This window comes from Lepus europaeus, chromosome 11 (assembly GCF_033115175.1).
Source record: "Lepus europaeus isolate LE1 chromosome 11, mLepTim1.pri, whole genome shotgun sequence".
Lineage (NCBI taxonomy): Eukaryota > Metazoa > Chordata > Mammalia > Lagomorpha > Leporidae > Lepus > Lepus europaeus.
In genome coordinates this window covers 73,408,744-73,433,743 of record NC_084837.1, presented here as the reverse complement: position 1 = coordinate 73,433,743, position 25,000 = coordinate 73,408,744, and the positions used below count along the sequence as shown (strand labels likewise).

The following is a 25,000-nucleotide window of genomic DNA, read 5'->3' as shown; positions in this document are numbered from 1 at the left end:
TGGGTTAGATGGCACACGTATGCATACACACTGCCTAAAATGCAGCCATGCCTGGTCTATCTGTGAAATAAGAGGCACTGGAAAAAAAAAATCTTAGTCTAGGTGAAGATGAAGTATGATGGGGAGGAACAGTGTGGAGGAGTTCCAGATAAGCAAAGTGAAGCAAAACAAATCAAGAAGTACTAAGAAATATTAAAGGCTGGGCAAACATTTGTCCCAGTGACAAACTCATGGCAAATGACGCCTTATCTCTGATACAGAATGTTCATGACATGTAAAAACAGGATTATAATCAGCTACACAGTCAACACCATGCGCATTTTTACTGCTCTCAGGACCAAGAAAGATCTGATGAATATTGTCCTTCACCCTTGTCTAGTCTATGTCTCAGTCATACATTTCGCAAAGTTTCGAAGAGAAACAGGTAAAAAGCTGCACTTTTCTAACACTAACATTATATCTTCAAGTAAGAGGATCATACTATATATTGAAATTGTATTGTTTTATTTTTATTAGTTTCTCAAATTTTAAAAACAGTAGACTCATAAGACATTTCCATTAATCTATACTAAGATCACTTGATAGTATGATGCCACTCCTACCATGAGCTTATGTAATTAAGATGAATTTAACATTTTTGTAGTAAAGACACCATTTGCAATGCCTACATCCCTTGTTGGAGTGCAGGTTCAAGTCCCAGATGCTTTGCTTCCAATCCAGTTTCCTGCAAATGTACCCTAGGAGGCAGCAGACAGCTGACAGCTCAAGTACTTTGGATCCTGCTACCCAACTGGAAGACCTGGGTTGAATTCCAGGTTCCTGGCTTTGGCCTGGCCCAGCCTTGCCTATTGCAAGATCTTATACATAATAACTTCTAAGTGTCCTTGGCCTATCAGTTTTTTAAAATCATTTTTAAGACAATCTAAAGAAAAACTGACATGAATATATTGCTTTTGTTTTTGCCCAAAAGAAAAATATCCCAAAATGTCCAATTTTCAGTTTTATGGGAGATGGAGTTCTGGACTCCTGGGTGGAAGATCTCTAACTCTGCCTTTCAAATAAAATAAAATAATTTTTAAATAAAATTTTAAAAAAATTACAATGTGATTTTGGCATATAATCTAGAAGGAGTTCAAGGAACTTGGTGATATTACTGTAACATTTTCTGGTTCAAAAAACTCAAACTGCCATCAAGTACCGAATTCTAGGGCCAGTAATCTTGCATGAAAATCATTTAGTTTAGAGATCAATACACATATCATTAATTCTAAATTGCCCAATACATCAAAAAAGTTAAATGTTTCTGTTTGTCTACCAAGGTAGATTTGCAAACTGTTTTATGAAGAACTAGGAGGACCTCTACTGTATGGACAAATATTCTCAATCTGAAAGTCTGTTTTCTCCAAAATAAGCTATTAAGTAAAAACGTGGGATGCAATCCAGGTGATCAGGACAAAGAGTCATGGGCAAGGCATCTTATGAAAATAAGCTTTCATATTTTTGAAGTAAAGGAAAGGTTTCACATTTATCATGAGTGGGAAGAATGCCAATAAGATGTAGCTGGATTATTCCACGGATCTCCTACGTGATCAGGATACTGGAGATAAGATGTAAGAAAGCAATGCATGTTAGAGACCAAGGATAACAAAACTGATTTAAGGACGAGAGCCTAGGGTGGATTTGAGAATACTGCAGCTGCTTTTTTACTTTATTTCAAAGCAGAGCTCTCTATAGCCAAGTTCCTCAATTTCTCAAGAGGAATTTGTTCCTCTTCAGGTCTATGGCATTGAGATATGGCTTAGAAAGTTGACTCTGTCCAGCTTGGTAGCATTTGCTTTCATCAGATGGATTGCTGAAACTCATGTCTGTGGTTCTGGGCTGGTCCTCCATGCCAGAATGGCCACCTCTTGTTCGGTAATAATCACTCATCTGACCCTTCACAGTGATTTCATTGTACCTATTAACAAGTCTGGTCTTCACATGACAGCAAAGCAAATGCCCAAACCATATGATTTCATTATTATATAACGTTCAAGGCAGGCATAATTCATCTACTATATTAGAAACTATGTTGGTGGTTATCTTTGAAAAAGGAAAGGAAAAAGGAATTGGCGTGAATCGGGGTGTTCTAGAGATGCAGATAATGTTTTGACTGGAGAGCTGATTACAAAATTATGTTCACTTCATAGTTTGTCATGTACTTACCACTTGTGCATTTTCTATAGGAAATAAAAATGGCATGGTCTTTTTAAAAAATATTTATTTATTTATTTCAAAGGTAGAGTTACAGAGAGGCAGAGAGAGAGAGAGAGAGAGATCTTCCATCACTCTCCAATGGTTGAAATGGCTGGAGCTTCGCTGATCCGAATCTAGGAGCCAGGAGCTTCTTCCAGGTCTCCCACGCGGGTGCACCGGCCCAAGGACTTGGGCTATCCTCTACTACTTTCCCAGGTCATAGCAGAGAGCTGGATTGGAAGTGGAGCAGCCAGGACTCAAACCAGTGCCCATATGGGATGCTAGCACTGCAAGCAGCAGCTTTACCCGCTATGCCACAGCATGTGCCCCATGGCATGGTCTTAAACATCATACTACTCAGAAACAGTACTTAGCAGATAAATGTAGCTAAAATGCATGTGGTAAAAATACTGAATGTATTATAAAATGAAAAACTACTGACCATGAATGAAAAATTATTTCTTTTATAACCACTCCATTTATTTCTTATCCACCTAAAACTTAAATAAGACACTCATATCCTCTACTGCAGGACCTGGGTTTAATTTCCATCTATTCCACTTCCAATCCAGCTTTCTGATAATTCATACCCAGGGAGACCAAATGATAGCTCAAATACTTGGGTTCCTACTACCCATGTGGGAGAACTGGACTTCTGGGCTCCTGGCTTTGGCCTGGCCCATCCCCAGGTGTTACAGGCATTTGGGGAGTGAACCAGCAGATGGAAGCTGTCTCTGTCTCCTTGCCTTTCAAGTAAAGAGAAAATAAATTATTTAAATATAATAATAAATCCAAGGACCCTGAGTAAAGCAGATTATCTTCCAAAACACAGGTGGGCCTCATTCAACGAGATACAATTCTGGATAGAATAGTCTGATCTTACCCACCATGTAAGAAAAAAATTCTGTCAGCTGACTGCCTTTAGACATAAACTGTAGCTCTCCACTGGGCTTCCAGCCTGCTGGACTTTATATTTTTATCTAGAGCCTTCATGGCTCTGAGAGTCAATTCTTTAACTTAATCTCTCTCTCTTCACATCCTGCTAGTTCTGTTCCTCTGGAGAAACCTAATGACAAGTAGCAGAGGCAGTGATCCTCAACCACACATGAAGGGGAGGTAGAATCTAAGCAAGGAGCACAGGAGCTGCAGTGATAGACACTTCTGAAAAAGCCTGATGCAGACCTGTGCATTACTGACCAACAAACAGCCTTGGCATGGCTCCAGAATGAAATGAGAATTTTCCAGCTTCCCTTGCAGCTAAAGAGTGGCTACTGCAACACAGTGCTGGTCAAATTCTTGAGAAGAACTTCCTTCCCAAATAAAAGGCCCAAGTCTCAAAAGGAGAATGAAGATACTGCACTCCAATCCACTTTTCCTGCCTAGAACACTGTAATTCAGTGTAATTTGACAAGCACTGTGTTGCAGTAGCCAGATTTGTGGCACTACAGAACTAAGGAGGGTTATACAAAATCACAATAAAAATCTCACTAATGAATACTTTAAAAGAAACTTACTGGCCAAGTTGATGAAAAATGTAAGTCAACTAACATGTTTTCAAGTCAACAGTACCATTTCTTTAAGGCTACCAATGATGTGCCTCTAAAAATATTATTCTCTTGAAATCCTCCTACAGAAAGAAAAATCAAGTGCTAGCAGCTAAATGATCTCCCAAGGCAGGGCTTACCTTTCTTTTCTCCAGTGTAGGGGACATAGTCTTCCCTGTCCTTATGCTCCAGTGCTTCCTTCTCTAGATATGACAGGAGGTGTTCTCTATCAAACGGCCCCGTGGCAGACTTTGACGTCTGGTTCTTCTGCCGAAACCCTGCAGGCAGAAGGGCATTCTGCCAGAGAGAATGAATCAGCCATTGTGACTGCCAAGAACGCCAACACTCTATGCTTCAACAGATTACCCATATCAGAGAGAATTACACACTAGATGTGATACAGGCATTGACACTTAATTGCAGGATTTTAGGGAAGCAAAAACAAAGATTTTTATCAGGTAAAATTCATTTATTACTAAAATAAGCAAAAACACTTTTTCCCCCCATAAAGTATTCTACTAGCAGGAAACACTCTTTAGGAAGGTAATAAAATATAATTTTTTTAATGCTTAATAACTACTAAGTATACATGAATGTACTGAGAATAAATCTAATAAATGACTACATGCATGATATTTCTTCATATCGACTTGGATTTCCTTTTTTTTTTAAGACTAATTTATTTATTTGAAAGTAAGAGTTACACAGAGGAGAGGCAGAGAGAGAGAAGGAGAGGGAGGGAGGGAGGGAGGGAGGGAGGGGGAGGGAGGGAGGGAGGGAGGTCTTCCATCCAATGATTCACTCCCCAATTGGCCGCAATGGCCGGAGCTGCACTGATCCAAAGCCAGGAGCCAGGAGCTTCTTCTGAGTTTCCCACATGGGTGCAGGAGCCCAAGGACCTGGGCCATCTTTTACTGCTTTCCCAAGCCATGGCAGAGAGCTGGATCGGAAGTGGAACAGCCGGGTCTCAAACCAGCACCCATATGGGATGCTGGTGCTTCAGGCCAGGGCATTAACCCACTGCACCACAGCACTGGCCCCAATGACTTGCATTTCATAATGACTTTCTCATGTTTACCATGCAGTATATCAGGAAGTTAATATTTACCTGTGTTTAAATTTAATGTGAATGTTTTTACTTCTGTGTGCATGTATGTGCATATACACAAGCACCAGGATGTATTTGCAGCAATTGCTGCCATTGCCAAGACATCCCTAAGATATTCGGAGCCAAAGCTAATGTCCCTGGGTTTCCATGTGTGTGTAGCCTTTTGGAGGGCACAGAGACTAGGAGTGGAGGGTAGGGTACATGGCAATTGATTAAAGTTGTCTCCTGGAGTCCCTACTTTGAATTCTCATTAAACCAGGAATAATAAGAGATAGCTAGACAAAGTGAGCACCATATTTTTGTCAAAAGCCAAAGAGGCAGTACTGCCTTTTCTCATATTTCTGGGTATTCCTTAGCTTAGAAAATGGGAGGCAGCCAGAGAGTACAAAAGGGCCAACCCTGTTTTACATCTTACAATATTGGCAGTGATGGTTAATCTCATGGGTGGTATAAGATAATTTTTCATTATAAAGGGTGATTTTATATAGCTAATTATAACAGGAAATTTACATTTCATAACTAGAAAATATGGCACTTAAATTTCAGACAATTGCTGAGACCCATAACCATTTTTGTTAAAATTCACCTTTGCATTCCCATTTACATATATTTGTCACATAGAGAGCTGACCTATAAAGAAGAAACATAAAAGAGGTCTCTTCCTAACTTTATACATACTGCATATGTTTTATAATACAGTAGTCTATGGCATTGTAAAAAAGAAACACAAAGTTTCCACCTTCAGACTTCTCCAAACAAGAACTAAACAGGAAGAATCCATGCTCAATCAACCTGCAGGTTCCACTGATTCTTACTTTACAAAGAACTCCAGTTATCTTTTCCCTATCTCCAACAGCATTACTTTGGTACCTTTGTGCAAGCTATGTCTCCAGCTTGGCTGGAATGTTACATGAGCCTCCCAGCTGCCCTCTCTGGATCAGTCAGTTGCCTGATATTGTTCATCCCTCACTCCCACCAGCTCAATCTGTTACCTCGCCTCATCTCATACACTTCCTCCCCCATTCTATTCACACTTTATCTTTTCCCCTTCTTGCTACACTCACAGGTACTTCATAAGTTTCATAGAAAAATAGAATTACAAGGTCTTATTCTGGTGTAAAGCTTTTTGAAATCTACACTGTTTTCATAAGCATTTCCACGAACTTTGAGAAGACACCGCACACTTCCTTCCACCACAGGCCTTTATGTATGTGGTCCCCCCCCCCTTCTCTGGAACGCTGTTCATCCCTTTTTGCTTCTCATTTTTCAAACGGCAGCTCCATCCCTCTGAGGGAAGCTTTCCCTGAACCTTTATCATAATCTTCCAACTTACAGTGCTCACAATTATTTTAATATGGTATGGTTACTTGCCTAAACTCTAATTCCTTCAATTCCTACCTACCTGTATCATTTTTTAAAAATTATGTATTTCAAAGGCAGAGGTACAGAAAGAGACAGATCTTCCGTTCACTGGTTCACTCCCCAAATGGCCACAATGGCTGAGGCTGGGCCAGGCTGAAGCCAGGAGCCAGGAACTTCATCTGGGTCTGCCACATGGGTGGCTGGAGCCCAGGGTATGAACCATCTTCTGCTGCTTTCCTGGGCACAGGGAACTGGACTGGAAGTGCAGCAGCTGGGACCTGAACCGGTGCCCATATGAAATGCCAATGCTGCAGGCAGAGGCTTAACCTACCACACTTGTATTCCTCCCTTTTGTATCATTAAACCTAGCACAGGACCTGAGATGTGTGGATTTCCCCCAAAATATAGATGAAATAAAAAGATTCCAGACTACTTTTGAAGAAAAAATGGTCAATAGTAAAGTTAGTTTTCTTCATCAACAAGGCATGCATGTATGTATTGTGTTACACATACATATCACCAGGGTGATAGAATTGTGTTATTCCCACCTCCCTGCAGTTTTAAAATGTTAGTTCAATTCTGGCTCCTTAAATACAGTGTATGACCACAAAAGACATAACAGTTTTAGGGACTTTGAACCAAGCTTCATTAGGAAGTATATTCTAATGAAGTGAAAGCTAACAGATCATATTTAACAGATAAAAATCTCATTAATATGATTGCCATTAAAAATGACACACTTCTCCTTGCAGTGAAATTTTGTTGTAATTATATATTTTTAGTCTTGGAAATAGGAAAAAAAAAAGTTAACTGCCTAGGCTGCCTGTCATGTGAATCTGTTTTATGAAAATGCAGTAAGTTAGGAAACATGCACTGAACGCAGCATAAAGACAATAAAATCACCCTCCAATATAATACGGCACCGCACACACACTTTCACCTTCTCTGACACTACCTTCTAAGCCTTTATACGTTACAGTGGTGTTTCTCTGGACGAAGCAGCTTCTAAATCTCTGGCCCTCTTTTCTTACCTTTGCTTTACTGGAGCTCTTCAAAAACATGCTGTCAGGGCTGGTGCTGTGGCGTAGCAGGTAAAGCCACTGCCTGTGGTGCCAGCATCCCATATGGACACCAGTTCGAGTCATGACTGCTCCACTTCTGATCCAGCTCCCTGTTATGGCCAGGAAAGCAGCAGAAGATGGCCCAAGTCCTTGGGCCCCTGCACCCATGTGGGAGACCCGGAAGAAGCTCCTGGCTTCAGACTGGCGCAGCTCCAGCCATTGTGGCCAACTGAGGAGTGGACCAGCAGATGGAAGACCTCTCTCTCTCTCTCTCTCTGCCTCTCCTCTGTGTAACTCTTACTTCCAAATAAATAAATCTTTTAAAAAAAAAGATGAAAATGAATCTTGATGTGAATGGAATGGGAGAGGGAGCGGGAGATGGGAGGGCTGTGGGTGGGAAGGAAGTTATGGGGTGGGGGGAGAGCCATTGTAATCCATAAACTGTACTTTGGAAATTTATATTTATTAAATAAAAGTTAAAAAAAAGAAAAGAAAAAAATAAAGTTCCATGCACTGGTGAAAAAAAAATGTTGTCATGCTGTCAAGTCAAGTTTAAGGCTGTCAATAAAGATCACTGTTTTCCTAGTCTCAATTAATGATGTCTGAGCTTGGTGGAGTTGGAACCAGGGTTGGAGAATTTGCAAAATACACTCAGGGGTTAGAACTCAAAGTTTTTCTTATGAGAAGCCAGCCAGCCATGGATTCACAAATAGGAAAATGTAAGTCATCAGATTACACACTGATACCACAGTGCATGAATTAAAAAGGGAGTCACTATAGTTTAACAAAACCAGACACTGCCAGCTATCAAGTAGGTAGTGAGAGATTTAGTCTTAGTTCTTTCCATAGTCATAATAACTGAGGCCTGTAATCTATCTTTTGTTTTAAATAAAAGATAAATTACGGTTTCTCAACCAGGTGCATTTTGATCTCCTGGTGGACATCTGGATATGTCTGAAGACATTTTTGGTTGTCCTAACTGCAGGGTGGGACTATTAATCATGTTTTTTATTCTCTGTATTTTATGATACTTTGACATCTTGGAGGCCTTACTAATCCTGGAGAGACTACTCCTCCCAGAACTGGCTAATTCCTAGAGACCACATTATCTCCAACTCCTCCAGTCCTCTCTCCCTTGAGCACACCCTTCATATACAAACCAACCAATCCAAGGTTCAAAACCCCAATTATTCCCTTTAGCTATGTCTCACATACTAAAGCAGTATTTCCTCTGCCCTAAATCACCACAGGGCCAGAAAGGAGGCAATTAGGGACCAATTAAAAAGCCCCCGAGGCCTTCTAAAATTATTCAAATTCCCCAATCCTAAACTTGCCTCATCCATCCATTCCTTGCAGAAACCACACTAAAGAGGCCGGTGCCGTAGCTCACTAGGCTAATCCTCCGCCTGCGGCGCCAGTACCCCAGATTCTAGTCCCGGTAGGGGAGCCAGATTCTGTCCCGGTTGTTCCTCTTCCGGTCCGAGGAACAGCTCTCTGCTGTGGCCCAGGAGGGCAGTGGAGGATGGCCCAAGTCCTTGGGTCCTGCACACGCATGGGAGACCAGGAGAAGCACCTGGCTCCTGGCTTCGGATCAGCATGGTGCGCTGGCCGCAGCGGCCACTGGGGGGTGAACCAACGGCAAAGGAAGACCTTTCTAACTCTGCCTGTCAAAAAAAATAAATAAACCACACTAAAGGCTCTGGGCCATGCTTGCTCCTTGTTCTTCGGCCTCCTAACAGACCAGGGTATCGGCCCATAAGCCTCTGATCCTCGAGCCCATGTGTCTTCTGTTCTTGGGAGCTGTAAGTAGTAAACTCTTCATCAAGGAAGCTGTCTCTGTCATTTTACTAAGCTGGATTAAAACACATCCCAAACAATGTTTAAAAGAGAGAGGAATGACACTGTCCTGTCAGTGAACAGAGGCCAGGGATACTGAGCAACATCCTTCAATGCACATGATAGCCCCCACAATAACAAATTATAGAGCCCCAAGTAGTGCCAAGGTTGAGAAACTCTGGACTAGATGAACTATCATGTTCTTTCCAGTTCTAAAATCATTTAATTAAGTCTAGTAGACTGAATGCCTGTGGAATACATTGCCATGCCATGTCAAAACCAGCACTGTGGTGCCGATGCTGTGGCACAGCAGATTAAGTCACCATCTGCAGTGCTGGCATCCCATATGGGTGTCAGTTCTTGTCTCAGCTGCTCTACTTCCAATCCAGCTCTCTGCTGATGCACTTGGGAATGCAGTGGAAGATGGACCAAGTTCTTAGGTCCCGGCACTGTGGGAGACCGGGAGGAAGCTCCTGGCTCCTGGCTTCTGCCTGGCTCAGCCCCAGCTGTTGGGGCCATTTGGGGAGTGAACCAGCAGATGGAAGATCTCTGTCTCTCTCCCTCTCCCTCTGCCTTTCAAATAAATTAAAAAATCTTTAAAAAAAACAAAAAAACATGAAAAACAGCACTGTATATCCTAATTCCCCCAAACTCAGACATACTAGGAGCTTTTCCTTATAAAAGTAATTACATAATTATCAAGGGATTTGATCTATGGTACAGATACATCATCTAGTAACAAGAAGTATAAATTCAACTCCATTCTTAAATAACACTTAAAGTCAGTATCTCAGCATAAAAAACATGTGGTAAAGCAAAGTCTAACAAATAATCATTACCTTCAAGCTGTTTCCTCACTACCTCCCTCCCACAGATCACAGAACGCATTCAAGGGTTCTTTGTAATTTATAAAACAAACAACATTACAATGAACTAAAACAGAGATTCTTAATCCTTTTCAGATTATAACATATACATATGTATGCAGATGATAACCAATTCATGATGGTCTGGCTTAAGATTTCTCAACTTTAAGATGGTGCGAAAGTGCACCCACACAACCATCTCTGTTTTTCACTTTCAGCACATTATTCAACAAATTACATGAAGTAGTCAACACTTTATTATAAAACATGCTTTGTGTTAGATGATTTTGCCCAATATAGGCCAGTGTAAGAGTTCTGAGCATTTTTAATGTAGGTGTATTCAACACATTTTTGATTTAACAATTATTTTAAACTACAAAATTCAGTATGGTAGGTGTATCCAACACATTTTTGATTTTACAATTTTTTTAACTTATGATGGGTCTATCTAAGCTTAAATTCTAAGTGAAGGAGGAACATCTGTATTTAGGTCTGCTCCACAGTCAATGGTAGTATGGCTTAGATTACTTAAATCTATCCTATCAATGACTAGATTCTTACTCAATTTGATCAGCCTCTTTTAGAAAGGCAACAGTCAGGGTTAAGGTCACAAAGAACCTTCTGAAGGTAATATATGCTGGTGTGGAAGCTCTCAACAGACACAGAGGTTGGTATGTATCGAAGAGCGAATGATCTGCTGCCATTTCACTAAAAACATTGCTCCCTCTGCAGAGAAAAAGTTTTCTAAGAGAAAAAAAAATCCCAGGAGATGTTTGAAAATAAGGCTGTTACAGAAGGTAGTTTGGAATAGTCACCTCATAAATATATGGAGGCAGAAATAGGAGAACCATAGAGGAAGCAAAACTGAAGTTCACTTGGATGAAAAGGAGGAAGTGGTGGGAAGGTACCTAGGAAGTGTCACAAAAAAGCTGTTTAAGGCAGCTACCTAGTGTCAAACAATCTGAACAGTTATTTCATTTGTCTTTACCAGTCAGTACCTACCTCAGGATCAAGATCATCCAGAACAGTTTCCAGTTGTTTCAATTCCACTTCGGACAGATTCCCAAGGAGCTCATCTTCATCAAGGTCCTTGTACTTCTCCAAGTCCTTCCGGAACGGTAATGCCATGATTTGGCAGTGTAGGCAATCGCTTAATGCTTGCTATTCGGTAGAGTCAGAAGTGATTTCTACTTTTCTTAAAGCTGTGGAGAGAAGAAACAAAACATTTTAATTATTATGTCACCTCCAACTACTTTGAACTACTAATAGGTTAAATGAAGTGTAATTTACATGTGCCATATATTCTTTGAATATCTATCACATATCACCCTTGTCTATGGTTCATTTGGTGCCTTTGCAATTGGCCATTTATTGATAACAAATCAATTGGAGAACAAAAAATGAGAGAAGAAAATTCAAATCCATTAGAATAGCTACTTAGGGCAGGTATTTGGCCTAGTAGTTAAGCTGGTAGTTGGGATGCCCACATTCCATATCAGAGTGCAGAGTTCAAGTCCTGGCTCTACTCCCAATTCTAGCTTCCTGGAAATGTGCAGTCTGGGAGGCAGCAGGTGATAGCTCAAGTAGTTGGGTGCCTGCTACCCACAAGGAAGACCTGGACTGGATTTCTGGCTCCCTGCTCCAGCCCGGCCCAGCCCCAGCTGCTGTAGGCATTTGTAGAATGAACCAGCAGATGGGAGCTCTGTCTCTCTACCAATTATATGCATTTTTTTTAAAAGATGTATTTATTTATTTGAAAGTCAGAGTTACACAGAGAGAGAAGGAGAGGCAGAGAAAGAGGTCTTCCATCTGCTGGTTCACTCCCCAACTGGTCACAGCGGCCAGAGCTGTGCCCATCTAAAGCCGGGAGCCAGGAGCTTCTTTTGGGTCTCCCACACAGGTGCAGGGGCCAAAGGACTTGGGCCATCTTCCACTGCTTTCCTAGGCCATAGCAGAGAGCTGGATCAGAAGTGGAGCAGCTGAGACTCAAACCAGCACCTATTGGGATGCCAGCACTGCAGGCAGCGGCTTTCCCCACTACACCACAGTGCCAGCCTGTTTCCCACTTAAAAAAATTCCTTTAATATAGTCTGGATATTAATCTTTTTCAGTTATGTGTAACAAATCCCTTTTCTTTCAGCTCTTACTATTTCATTATGTACTGCCTGAGGGAGAATGTTTCTGATTTCATTTAGTTTTTTAAGGAATTCACTTTAGTTTGTTTTTTTCTTTTCAAAGCAATGGGGAAGATATTTCCTTCAGATTCAGATTGTGGAATTTTGTCAAGAGGCAAGAACTTGGCCGGCGCTTTGGCTCAATAGGCTAATCCTCCGCCTGCAGCACCAGCACACCAGGTTCTAGTCCCGGTCGGGGCGCTGGATTCTGTCCTGGTTGCCCCTCTTCCAGGCCAGCTCTCTGCTATGGCCCGGGAGTGCAGTGGAGGATGGCCCAAGTGCTTGGGCCCTGCACCCCATGGGAGACCAGGAGAAGCACGTGGCTCCTGCCTTCGGATCAGCGCGGTGCGCCAGCTGCAGCGCGCCGGCCATGGTGGCCATTGGAGGGTGAACCAACGGCAAAGGAAGACCTTTCTCTCTCTCACTGTCCACTCTGCCTGTCTAAAAAAAGAGGCAAGAACTGTCATAATATACCAAAGTTTCCCAGAAATTTTCTCCCTTTTAAAGCATAATTTTCAGGCCAAGTGGGATGCTGGCACCTGCTAAGTCACAGCACTGGCCCCAATTCTTCATTCTTGAGTCACTTTTTAAAGCAGTGTTTCCCCAGCTTTAGAGTATATCAGAATCTCCCATGGAGCTTGTCGAGACCCAGATACCCAGACCCCAACTCCAGTTTCCTGACTGCATGTCAGGGGAGAGCTGATAATTTGCAGTTCTTTTTATTCTTTAAAAGGTAGCTTTGGTATGTCAGACAGAGGTGCATATGCATACACATACGAACACATAGAGCGTTCTCATCTTCTGGGTCATCTCCAAATGCCTGCAAGAAAATCGGGAGCTGGGATCTCAATCCAGGTCTCCCAAGTGGGTGGCAGGGACCCAACCACTTGAGCCATCACCTGCTGCCTACCAGAGTGCACATTAGCAGGAAGCTAGATTTGGGAACAGAACTGGGACTCAAATGCAGGCATTTTCATATGGGATGTGAGTGTCCCGTCCAGCATCTTTTTTTTTTTTTTTTTTTGATAGGTAGTTATAGACAGAGAGAGAGACAGAAAGGTTTTCCTTCCGTTGGTTCACCCCCCAAATGGCTGTTACGGCCAGTGCTGTGCTGATCCAAAGCCAGGAGCCAGGTGCTTCCTCCTGGTCTCCCATGCGGGTGCAGGTGCCCAAGCACTTGGCCATCCTCCACTGCACTCCTGGGCCACAGCAAAGAGCTGGACTGGAAGAGGAGCAACCGGGACTAGAACTGGCACCCATATGGGATGCTGGCGCCGCAAGGTGGAGGATTAACCAAGTGAGCCACGGCGCCGGCCCCCTCATCCAGCATCTTAATCACCAGGTCAAATGCCCACTCGGATAATTTTTCATTTCTAAGCAACTCACAGGTGGTGTTTATCCTTTGAACTTTACTTTAGAGCAGCTCGGTTCAGTGGTTCTGATCACTAGGGCTCATGCTCTGTGACAGTCTATTCTGTCCCAGCCACAGGCTGAAGAACTGTTCAAACATTCCCTGCCATCTATGGGCAGCGTTGCCCTGATGTGCTTTCCCTTCCACCCTGCCACCGCTTTCTTGCACATTAGCTAGTGGAGGCTATACACCAGGAAATTCCTAGAACATTCTGGAACAAATATCTCCATTCTATTAACCAATTCCTTTTTCATTTATATCTAGAATCCTTATTTTTCACATTAGGCTTTCAGGAGCATGCTAATCTTTTGATGGATTCTCATCAATTTCATTTCTGATAAGTTTTAAATATTGGCTTTCTATAGCAATACTTTCTAAAAATTAAATAATCATATTCTAGACCTTTTGGATCACTTCAAATGAAGCAATGTTATGGAATTTCAGTTGCCATGTTTACATTGATCACTGTACCAGAACCAGGCAGAACGGCTTTAATTTTTCCACACTATTACAAAGGTAGCCTAATTACCTACAACATGCCCAAAATGAAGGTCTCAGTGCAGTATTCAACCAAAGGTGTTCCTGAGAATCAAATGGAAATATGGACAAGGCAGATGGTAGGAGGGGCATAATGGGCTCAAAGAGAACTTGCAGAAGCAAATCGGTGCTTCACTCCCATCCAATAGTAATTTAGCTTCTGCAAAACCCATCAGTTAACACTAGGAGGCACAATCTTTTTCATTTAAAAGGGGTTATGAATTACATGGCTTTGAGAAACACTAACAAAATTCTACTTACTTTCCAGTTTCACATTTTTAGAGAATAAGGCCTTGACATATGTTTAAAAAAAAAAAAAAAAAGAGGCATTACATGAATCCGAGATATAGTCTATGTCTGAGTTACCAATTCCAATCTCATCACCATTTCTACAGGGTGGGCTAGGGGTTTTCAAACTCTTACCTGTTTGTTTGTTTTTTAATGCGCACAACTGATCACATTGCTTAGTTCAAAACCTTAAATAGATTTATATTACACAAGATTAGGCGATATGGCCAGTGGGCCAAATCTGGCCTGCTGCCTGTCTTTGTGAATGTTTTATTGGAAAAGTCGTATTCATTCCTTTGTGTTGTCTATGGCTGGTTTTGCGCTATAATGGCAGAGTTTAAAAACTCCAACAGAGACCAGATGGCCCACAAAACCTAAAATATTTACTATCAGCTCTTTATAGGGAAAGTTTGCCAACCCCTGACCTTTAAGAGAAAGTCCAAATTCCTCAGTATGAGATACACAGTTCACAATCTGTTGTAGTTAGTCTTCCGGTATTTTCTCTCCAGCTGCCCCCCCCCCCCCCCCAGTATGGCCGATACTCTAACAGGCCACAAACTTCAGGTCTCTATGCCTTTGCTTACTATGCTCCCTCTCTGGAAAAAAAAAAATATATATATATTCTTGCCCACATACCTCTGTCCTTAACCAAACCCTTACACACTCTTCAAGGCCCCTACTGAAATAACCTATCTTCTCTGAAATATTTCTCTTTTTTCTTCTCTATCCTCACTATGTCTTTTTTTTTTTTTTTTTTTTTTTGACAGGCAGAGTGGATAGTGAGAGAGAGAGAGAGACAGAGAGAAAGGTCTTCCTTTTTGCCGTTGGTTCACCCTCCAATGGCCACTGCGGACGGCGCATTGCGCTGATCCGAAGCCAGGAGCCAGGTGCTTCTTCTGGTTTCCCATGCGGGTGCAGGGCCCAAGCACTTGGGCCATCCTCCACTGCCTTCCCGGGCCATAGCAGAAAGCTGGCCTGGAGAAGGGGCAACTGGGATAGAATCCAGCGCCCTAACTGGGACTAGAACCCGGTGTGCCAGCTCTGCTAGGTGGAGGATTAGCCTGTTAAGCCACGGCGCCGGCCCACTAAGTCATGTTCTCTTTAAAACTTGGCTATCCATGTAGTTTTCCTCACTGTAAACTAGTAAGTTGACATTTTGGCATATGTACCAGGCTTTTATGACTAAAGTTAGAAGTTTTTAGGAGACTATATGTCCATTGGTAGTCTGGAATTGGATCTCTGCTAAGACATGTTGCCTGACCATGATGTGAAATCCTATCCCAGCTACCCCTTCAAAGCTCCCCTCAGTCTCACTCAAACCAACGGTTACACTGTATTAGAGTTAGCCATTCACCAGGACAGAGCTTTTCTCCAGTATCTTACTCCTCACTGACTTGCCATCACCAGGTACAGCACCAGTGGCTCAAAGTTAGGCCTAATTGGAACTAACCAAATCAAGTATCAGTCTCCATTCTCCTCTTTTTGGTAGTTCCTCCTTGCTAGTTCCCCCAGGTACCTAGTACCATCTTGCTCCCTAACTCTATTCCTCTTTTTATAATAAATGGGGACTGATGATCAGCCTTTGATACTTCTACTAATACATTCCAGCCTCTATACTATTCCTTTTTTTCCCTCAGTGTCCACCCATTTCAGCTTGGTTTGCAGCGTTCTCTACTGTCTAATATTCCTCACTTAAAGAGGAAACAAAATATGTGATCACCAGTCATCAAATCTCTGAAGTTAAATATAAGTTCTGATGAAATTCCATTTTTTTTTCCATAAAGAAATAAGGAGGCTAACTCAAAGCATATGTCTTTGTTAATACCATGTCTGGTATCATCTTTTAAAGGGTTGAATCTAAAAAGTGAAATAAGCAAATAATTTGACATTGTTTAAGAAAAATCACACAACTGTTCTAACTTATTTTCTTCCCAGTATTTTTCAATGTTTACTGGTCAAACTTTTAGAAGAGATGGTCACAAATTTAATCACATATGCAGCTGATTCTAACATCTGGTTATGAGTTCCTTGCCCTTTGCTCTTCTGATGGTCCTTGTTCTTATTCTCACCAATAAGCATATCCTGCCATAACTCAACATCCCTGACTCTCTCTGTCTGCAAGTCCTCTGGCAAAACCCCAACTCTGCTTAAAACTAACTCTTCCTATTCCTAACCAGGACCAGAGTGGTAGATTAAACTACAGAAAACCATCCAACCATATTTAGAATTTATTATCACCAATGTCAAGAAATGCTGCTTGGCAATTCTACTACATTTCCAATTCTAGACCAGTCCCTCTTCCACACTCTTTTTTTTTTTTTTTTTTTTTTTGACAGGCAGGGTGGACAGTGAGAGAGAGAGAGACAGAGAGAAAGGTCTTCCTTTTTGCCGTTGGTTCACCCTCCAATGGCTGCCACGGCTGGTGCGCTGCGGCTGGCGCACCGCGCTGATCCGATGGCAGGAGCCAGGTGCTTCTCCTGGTCTCCCATGGGGTGCAGGGCCCAAGCACTTGGGCAATCCTCCACTGCACTCCCTGGCCACAGCAGAGAGCTGGCCTGGAAGAGGGGCAACCGGGACAGAATCAGTGCCCCGACCAGGACTAGAACCTGGTGTGCCGGCGCCGCAAGGCGGAGGATTAGCCTGTTGAGCCACGGCGCCGGCCTCTTCCACACTCTTAAATGACATTTTTACTTATTTTTTTCCCACCTCAACCCTTTAATACAGTCCATTTCTCACTCTCTGATTAACGAACTGACCTTTGTATTTACTGAGAACAGAGATGCAATCATAAAAAAGACATCTAAGCTCCTAACGTATCTACCAAACCACCCACACATGTACCCATACGCTCTACCTTCCCTTTCGCTTTTATGGATTAAACTGTCCAGGCTCTCATTTAAGGCCAATCCTGCCTCTTGTGACCAAATCCCAGCCCTGCTCACTTATACAAAGTCTTTACTGGACTGTGCCCATCAGCAAAGACAGAAATATACTTACAAATTAAAAACAAACCTTGTTTTTATTTCACATTCCTCTCCAGAGCAAAACTCCTTGAAAGAATCGTCTATATTTGGTAGCCCTAAATACTCACTCTCTTAATTTCTCAAATCTTCTACAATTTGGCTTTTACCTCCACCATTCACTCCACTGAAACTGATCTTGCCAGCTATGTCCCGTGAAGTGCCAAGTCCAACTGTCAATGCTCAATCATCATCTTACAAGATCTAACAAAAGCAGCATCTGCAAATAAAACACTTTCTTCACTTTGGGGACATCGGGTTTTTTGGTTTGTTTGTTTTTCTTGTTCTGTCCTCATCTCTGACTGCCCTATCTCATTCTTCTCTGCTAGTTTCTCCTCGTCTTTATGTGCTGGAGTGACCCCAGGACTTAAGCCCTTGGACAGATTCTCTTCCTGACTGATTTCATGTGACAATTCTCATCTCTAACCTGGACTTCCTTCTGCAAATCAAACTTACAAGCAGCAGTCTGACACAGTGGTTAAGAGGCTGCTCCAGACAGACACGTGCCTTCCACAGGGAGTGCCTGGTCCAAATTTTGGCTCTGCTTCTAACTCCAGCTTCCTGCTAATGTGCATCCTGGGTGGCAGATGATGGCTCAAGTACTTGGGTTCCTGACACCCATGTGGGAGTCCCAGGTGGATTTACTGACTTATGGCTTTGGCTTGGCCCAGACCTGGCTATCGAGGGCATTTAGGGAGAGAACCAGTGGATGGAACAGCTGTCCTCTCCCTTTCAAATAAATATCAAACTTTAAAAAATATACCCATGCATTGACATTAAAAAGAATGACAATTCCAAGTATTCTCAAGTGTACGGAGAAACTAGAACTCTCAAATTGTTGAAGTGCAAACTGATGCAACGTTAGAAAATAATGTGGCAGCATCTATAAGAACAAAATGTACCATAATGACACTGCCTATTTTATTCCTAGCTGTATGTCCAGGAGAAATTAGTGTTTTTTTAAAAAAAGTACACAAATCTTTATAGGAGCTTTATTCATAATATCCCCAAATGACCCAAACGTCTTATCAACAGAAGTTTACACAAACGAATCGTGATGCAGCCATAAGGAAATAGTACATAGTGATAAAAAAACAACTACTAATACATACAAAAACATGAGCAAATCTCAGGCACTGAGAGGAATAGAAATATCACAGATTTTCACTTATATACAGTTCAAGAACAGGCAAAAACTAATCCATGGGAATGGGTATCAGAATACCTGCTGGGGAAGGGATAATTACACAGGGAACATTCCAGGGTGACAGAAATGTGCTGTATTGCTGGATGGCTGTCACACAAGGATTTATTGTACAAATATTTAAGATTTCCTTTAAGTTATATCTCAAAAATGCTTAAATATATACTTGCTTTACACAAATAATTACATGTATTTTGTGCTAAAAATTACACAAATTATACAAACTTAGAAAAAGTTTTTCTATAGCTTTGGTAACATGCAGTCATCAAAAGGTGACCAATAATTTGCCTTTGCACATCTATCAATCATTGTCAGCCACTCACTACCGAAGATCAGCCAACTGGTAGTAACAGGAACAGATCAACTGTAGTAAAGATTCCTCTGGGCCAGCTCCATGGCTCACTAGGTGAATCCTCCGCCCGTGGCACTGGCACACCGGGTTCTAGTCCCGGTTGGGGCGCCGGATTCTGTCCCGGTTGCTCCTCTTCCAGGCCAGCTCTCTGCTATGGCCCGGGAAAGCAGTGGAGGATGGCCCAAGTGTGTGGGCCCTGCATCTGCATGGGAGACCAGGAGGAAGCACCTGGTTCCTGGCTTTGGATTGGCGCAGCGCACCGGCTGTAGCAGCCACTTGGGGGGTGAACCAACGGAAAAAGGAAGACCTTTCTGTCTCTAACTCTGCCAGTCAAAAAAAAAAAAAAAAAAGATTCCTCCGAATGCCAGTCCAGCAATCTTCATCATGCTTTTTCAGATGATGTCAACCTACTATGGCCTCTGAAAGTCTGTCAATCTCCAAGTTCCACAAAATCCTATATACAAAATTGGCCTCCTCTGCTCGGAAAAACTGCCAGGCAAGCACAGCTCTTCCTTATTAGAGAGAGCATTAAATTCAGCTCTGCTTTTTTGTTTCAAATATTAACTGGTGGGGTCAGCACTGTGGCACAGTAGGTTAAGCCTCTGTATGAGGTGCCGGCATCCCATGTGGGTGCCAGCTTGAGTCCTGGCTGCTCCACTTCCATTCTAGCTCCCTGCAGATGGCCTGGGAAAGCAGTGGACGATGGCCCACATGCTTGGGCCCCTGCACCCATGTGGGAGACCCAGAAGAAACTCCTGGTTTTGGATCAGCCCAGCTCTGGCCTTTGCAGCCATTTGGAGAGTGAATCAGCGGATGGAAGACCTCTCTCTGTCTCTCCTTCTATCTGTAACTCTGCCTCTCTAGTATATAAATACATCTTTAAAAAAAATTAATTGGTATTATCATCATCTTTTCACACTGAAGGAAATTTCTGGCAATTACACATGCTTATTTTTAAATAAAAGCATTTCAATGTTGATACATACTATATACTGGTAGTTAGGATCAAATGTTCCCTCTAGGATAAATATCCAAGTAACCTTTTGAACTGGATATGGTTCATGATCCAGTAATTTCCTAAGAGTCTGCTTTAATTTATTTTGGTTAAAAAAATGTAAATCAACATTTTCTTTTTTGTTTGGATCTAGCTTCAGAATTAATCTGGAAACAGTGTTAAATAAATTATCTCTGCCTGGAGATTTTAACATTTAAGGCATTTAAATGCTCTCTTATTTGAGGCTTGAGTTTCATCTCTGCAGGTCTGTGGAACATTCACATTCATGGAGAAGGTTGAGGTAAAGAAAAAAATCTACTGATTCCTGAGGATCATAAAGCATGGCTGAGTGTGAATTTACCAGGGACAACAGGTGGCAGATCCCTCAACTGCAAGGGAGTTTTTAGCATCTCTAAAAGTCATTTCCTTTTTATAAGTTTATGTCTCTGAGTAACACCAACCGAAATTAAAAAATGTACTCGGTATCCATCTTTGCCCATGAGGACTGCTATGACAAAACGTATTAAGCTGGTAGTTTATAAAAAGCAAAAATTTATTTCTTACAGCTCTGGAAGCTGAGAAGTCCAAGGTCAAGAAACCAGCAGCCTGGAGTACGGTGAGGACCTACTCTCTGGTTCTTCCGCAGTGCTGCTTCTAGCTGCTCCTTGCATGGTGGAAGAGGTGAGGCAGCTCTCTAATACCACATCTGTATGGGCACTAATCCCATCCATCAGAGCTCTGCCCCATGACCTAATCACATACCAAGGCCCCGCCTCTGAATACTATCATGTTGATGATTTGGTTTCAATCTGCAAGTTTTGCCAGGTATCCACATTCAGACCATAGTAATGTTTACCATGTCTGAAACCCTGTGCACATGGTACTGACCTTCTGAAATATGAAACTCGTTTTATTTTAGTTGTATACAGTGCATATTATTTTTATGGTAAACATGATTTTTTTACTTAAGCGCATAAACAAACACATTGGATGCTAACTTTTCTCTTTGGTTCACAGGACACAGCAAAGCTTCACAGTACCTTAAATAATGTTTTCTGGGGTGTTTTTGCAATGCTATGGCTGACCTAAATATGGGCACCTCTGGGTGAGAGAGCTGCTTTGCCCATAGAAGTTTGAGAAAATGGTGCTGATTATTTTCTGTAAAAATTCAATAGAAACTAAGCCACCAAAGTATGAGATCAGCTAAGCAATCCTGTCCTTGCCACTACTACTGATGCCATTTTGAATTTTTTAAAAAAAGATTTATTTATTTATTCAAAAGGCAGAGTTACAGAGGGAGGGGGGGAGGTCTTCTGTCCACTGGTTCACTCCCCAGAATGGCTGCAACAAGTGGAGCTGCGCCGATCCAAAGCCAGGAGCCAGCAGCCTCTTCTGGGTCTCCCATGTGGGTGCAGGGGCCCAAGGACTTGGGCCATCTTCTACTGCTTTCCCAGGCCATAGCAGAGAGCTGGATCAGAAGTGGAGCAGCTGGGACTCTTAACTGGCACCCATATGGGATGCTAGCACTGCAGGCGGCATCTTCACCTGCTATACCATAGTGCCAGCCCCCATTTTCAATTTTTAAAAATGTAATCTATAGATCCCAAAAGCATAAGGAAAGAAAATAGTCTGAGGTCTGAAGGCAGCTCAGAAAAACTCATTAGAGCCAGAACAGAGATGAGATTTACTTGAAAGCAGGGTATTGAGAGAAACCTTAAAAGTAGAAAGCAGCCAGATAATTTCTGCAACTATTACAAGAAAATACTTAGCAGATTACTCATACTACTTCAAAAACAATCTTTCAGAAAGACCCTGCTGAAAGACTGTATGGCTCCCACGTGAGTACCTCGCTTCCTTTTCTGCCTCTAAGCAGCAAACCAGCTCCTACTCCTAGGCCACCTTCTCTTTTACTTCTTGGTGGAGTTGCAGCATCAGATACAAAGCGAGGTCAGAGAGGAGCCCCGCGTACCAAAGACGAATACCATAGTCACACCCTTTGCATACCCAGTTTCTCAGTACCAAATGTTCTCAGTCTTTAGCTTTTGCTTTTTTGTTTGTTTGTTTAATAGATTGAACAGACCAGGGAAATGTTGAAACTTTTCTAAAAGATGCTGCAAACCCAGAAAATCTTAAAAAAGAAATGACATCATGTGAACAAGTCTCTCAGGGTAGTAAGGTTACAAAGCTCTCTATCTCTGCTGGTAAACCTGAAAGAGCCTTCTACTGGGGATAAAACCAAATATGCTATGAGATGGCTTTCAGGAAAGGCTTATCAGTGCTCAGCCATCAATCAAAATGCTGAATCCATTCCAAGTGTATAATGGAGAGATTAATCTGAGGGTTTTCTCTCCCCTCTGCCTCCCCACAAAGGGAGGTACTGCTATGACTCATTCTTCCTCTTACAAGAACTTTCTTAATCCATGAAATTATTAAGCACTAAGTTATATACAAAATACTAAAACAAACTAGGCTAGGCCTAAAAGAAATCATGCCAAAGAGCAAGCTGCATTTTAAACAATAAACAAAAGGTAATATCTTCTCGGCTTCATCCCTCTTTAAAGTCCTAGACTTCAACCCAGGTTTTTATATTCAAATAGGACCTCTAAGTTCTAAAATGCTCTCCTTTTTAAACTTTACCAGTCTTCCTACCTTCAAATTAATATATCTTTGTATATACTAAGTTCCTATCACAAGAGGGGCATGAAGTAGGGGAGGGAAAAGGATCATGAGGATGAGAGGAAAAAAATTTTGAGAAAACTACGTAAGAGATTCTTGTTCTCTCTTCTCTTTATAAATGTTTCTCAAAGTAGAATTGAAGAGCTTACAAAGATGTAACACAAATGGAATAAACATACAATTGTATATTAAACTTAGGTACACACTTAATACTTTTCCATTTTCTTTTGATATACTTTGGTGTCCTGAATTTACAAAAGTGAGCCGGTGCCGTGGCTCAATACTCTAATCCTCTGCCTGCGGTAAGGAAGACATTTCTCTCTGTCTCTCTCTCTCACTGTCCACTCTGCCTGTCAAAAAAAAATTTTTTTTTTATTTTATTTTTTTTTAATTTTTTGACAGGCAGAGTGGACAGTAGAGAGAGACACAGAGAAAGGTCTTCCTTTGCCGTTGGTTCACCCTCCAATGGCTGCCGCGGTAGGCGCGCCGCGGCCGGCGCGCCGCGCTGATCCGATGGCAGGAGCCAGGTGCTTCTCCTGGTCTCCCATGGGGTGCAGGGCCCAAGCACTTGGGCCATCCTCCACTGCACTCCCTGGCCACAGCAGAGAGCTGGCCTGGAAGAGAGGCAACCGGGACAGGATCGGTGCCCCGACCGGGACTAGAACCCGGTGTGCCGGCGCCGCAAGGCAGAGGATTAGCCTAGTGAGCCGCGGCGCCGGCCAAAATTTTTTTTTTTTAAAAAGTGATACCCAATAAAGTTGGGCATACAGCAAAAGTAAATCCTGCCACTTCCACAAGAGTACAGCCCAAAGGGTGCACTGAAGAGAAGCCATTCCTGGATATCTGTCTCTACTTTTTTCATACCCATGGTTTTACAGAACATATCCTCTAGCAATACTTTCTATCAATAATTGTGACAATAAAGACTAGCAAATTTACCACTGTTCAACTGAAAATGTGTACATTAAAAACATTCTCACATGCCAGCGCCGCGGCTCACTAGGCTAATCCTCCGCCTGCAGTGCCGGCACACCGGGTTCTAGTCCCGGTCGGGGCACCGGATTCTGTCCCGGTTGCCCCTCTTCCAGGCCAGCTCTCTGCTATGGCCCGGGAAGGCAGTGGAGGATGGCCCAAGTGCTTGGGCCCTGCACCCACATGGGAGACCAGGAGAAGCACCTGGCTCCTGCCTTCGGATCAGCGCAGTGTGCCGGCCGCGGTGGCCATTGGAGGGTGAACCAATGGCAAAAAGGAAGACCTTTCTCTCTGTTTCTCTCACTGTCCACTCTGCCTGTCAAAAAAAAAAAAAAAAAAAAAAAACTGTCCTGACAGAAAACTGTTCTCAAGAAAATGTGCCTGAATGAAAATGTACACAATTATGGTTAGTAATACTGGTAGATTTGCTGATGAACAGTTATTAAGGCATCAAAACACTTTGAATGAAAACGGTTTAAGTGTTCCAGAGATTTAATGAGGGAAGAATTCATTAAAAACACCAAAGTAAGCACAGAGCTGTGGAACATGGCAGAGAAGATATTTGTTTTAAATGTGAAGATGCTAAATCAGTGATGGCAAGATAACTCACAGTATATAGCTACTTTTGTTGCTTGTGTTGATTTTCTGCAAAATAACACATTATCTTGTCCGAAATGCCAAGCAGTACAGCAGACAAAAGCCTAAAGTCAGAAGTTCTTTAAGTATACCACTGCCTTGTCTCATTCTACTAGTGTTTTAAAGACCAGATTTTGGTTTTGACCCCAAAATTCTTCTAACAAAATCCATCCTTTGTAATAAAATTTTATTTTTTGCCTTTTCATTTGGGAAGGAGGGTCTGGCTGGATCATAATAGGGATAAGACAGTAGTATCCTTTTTAAGTTAAAAGGAAAAACCTTCAGTCTTACAAATAATTTTTTTGTTAGATTTTGTTAGATTAATGATCATTCAGCTACCACCAGAGGAGAAAAAAACTCCAAGGAAACTAGAATTTTCGGAAAAGAATTGAATCAAAGCATGGAACGGGAAGCCAGCAGACCTGTGGATCTAAGGGCTCAGTGACCTTGATCAAGTCAGTCCACTTCTCAGCTTCCTGGGCTAGAAGACGACCAGCCAAAACATAGTAGTGGTTCTGAATGCCACTCCTCCACACACAGCACATGGACAGCAAAACAGACTTTCCCCACTGGGCACAGATTCTGCCTCAGTGTTGCGCAGCCACTACCAGTAGACGAAAATGGGCGAACATATGGAAGCTGTTTATCCCCGGCCCTTACGGACTCAGGCCTCTTCCAGCCCTCACAACAGTCTATGATGCTGAGCAATCATCATTTAACTCAT

At 42.3% G+C, this 25,000-nt stretch overlaps 1 protein-coding gene across 1 annotated transcript in view; it reads right to left on the bottom strand.

Annotated features, from left to right (window-relative positions):
• The window catches only part of TMOD3 (tropomodulin 3), a 72,599-nt gene that overhangs the window by 34,766 nt on the left and 12,833 nt on the right, over positions 1-25,000 (bottom strand). Inside the window, exons 2-3 of the mRNA XM_062205925.1 lie at positions 11,015-11,214; positions 3,920-4,076 (exon numbers count right to left, since the gene is read on the bottom strand). Coding sequence (XP_062061909.1) covers positions 3,920-4,076; positions 11,015-11,140 — 283 coding nt within the window. The 5' untranslated portion in view covers positions 11,141-11,214. The remainder of the gene's footprint in view (positions 1-3,919; positions 4,077-11,014; positions 11,215-25,000) is intronic.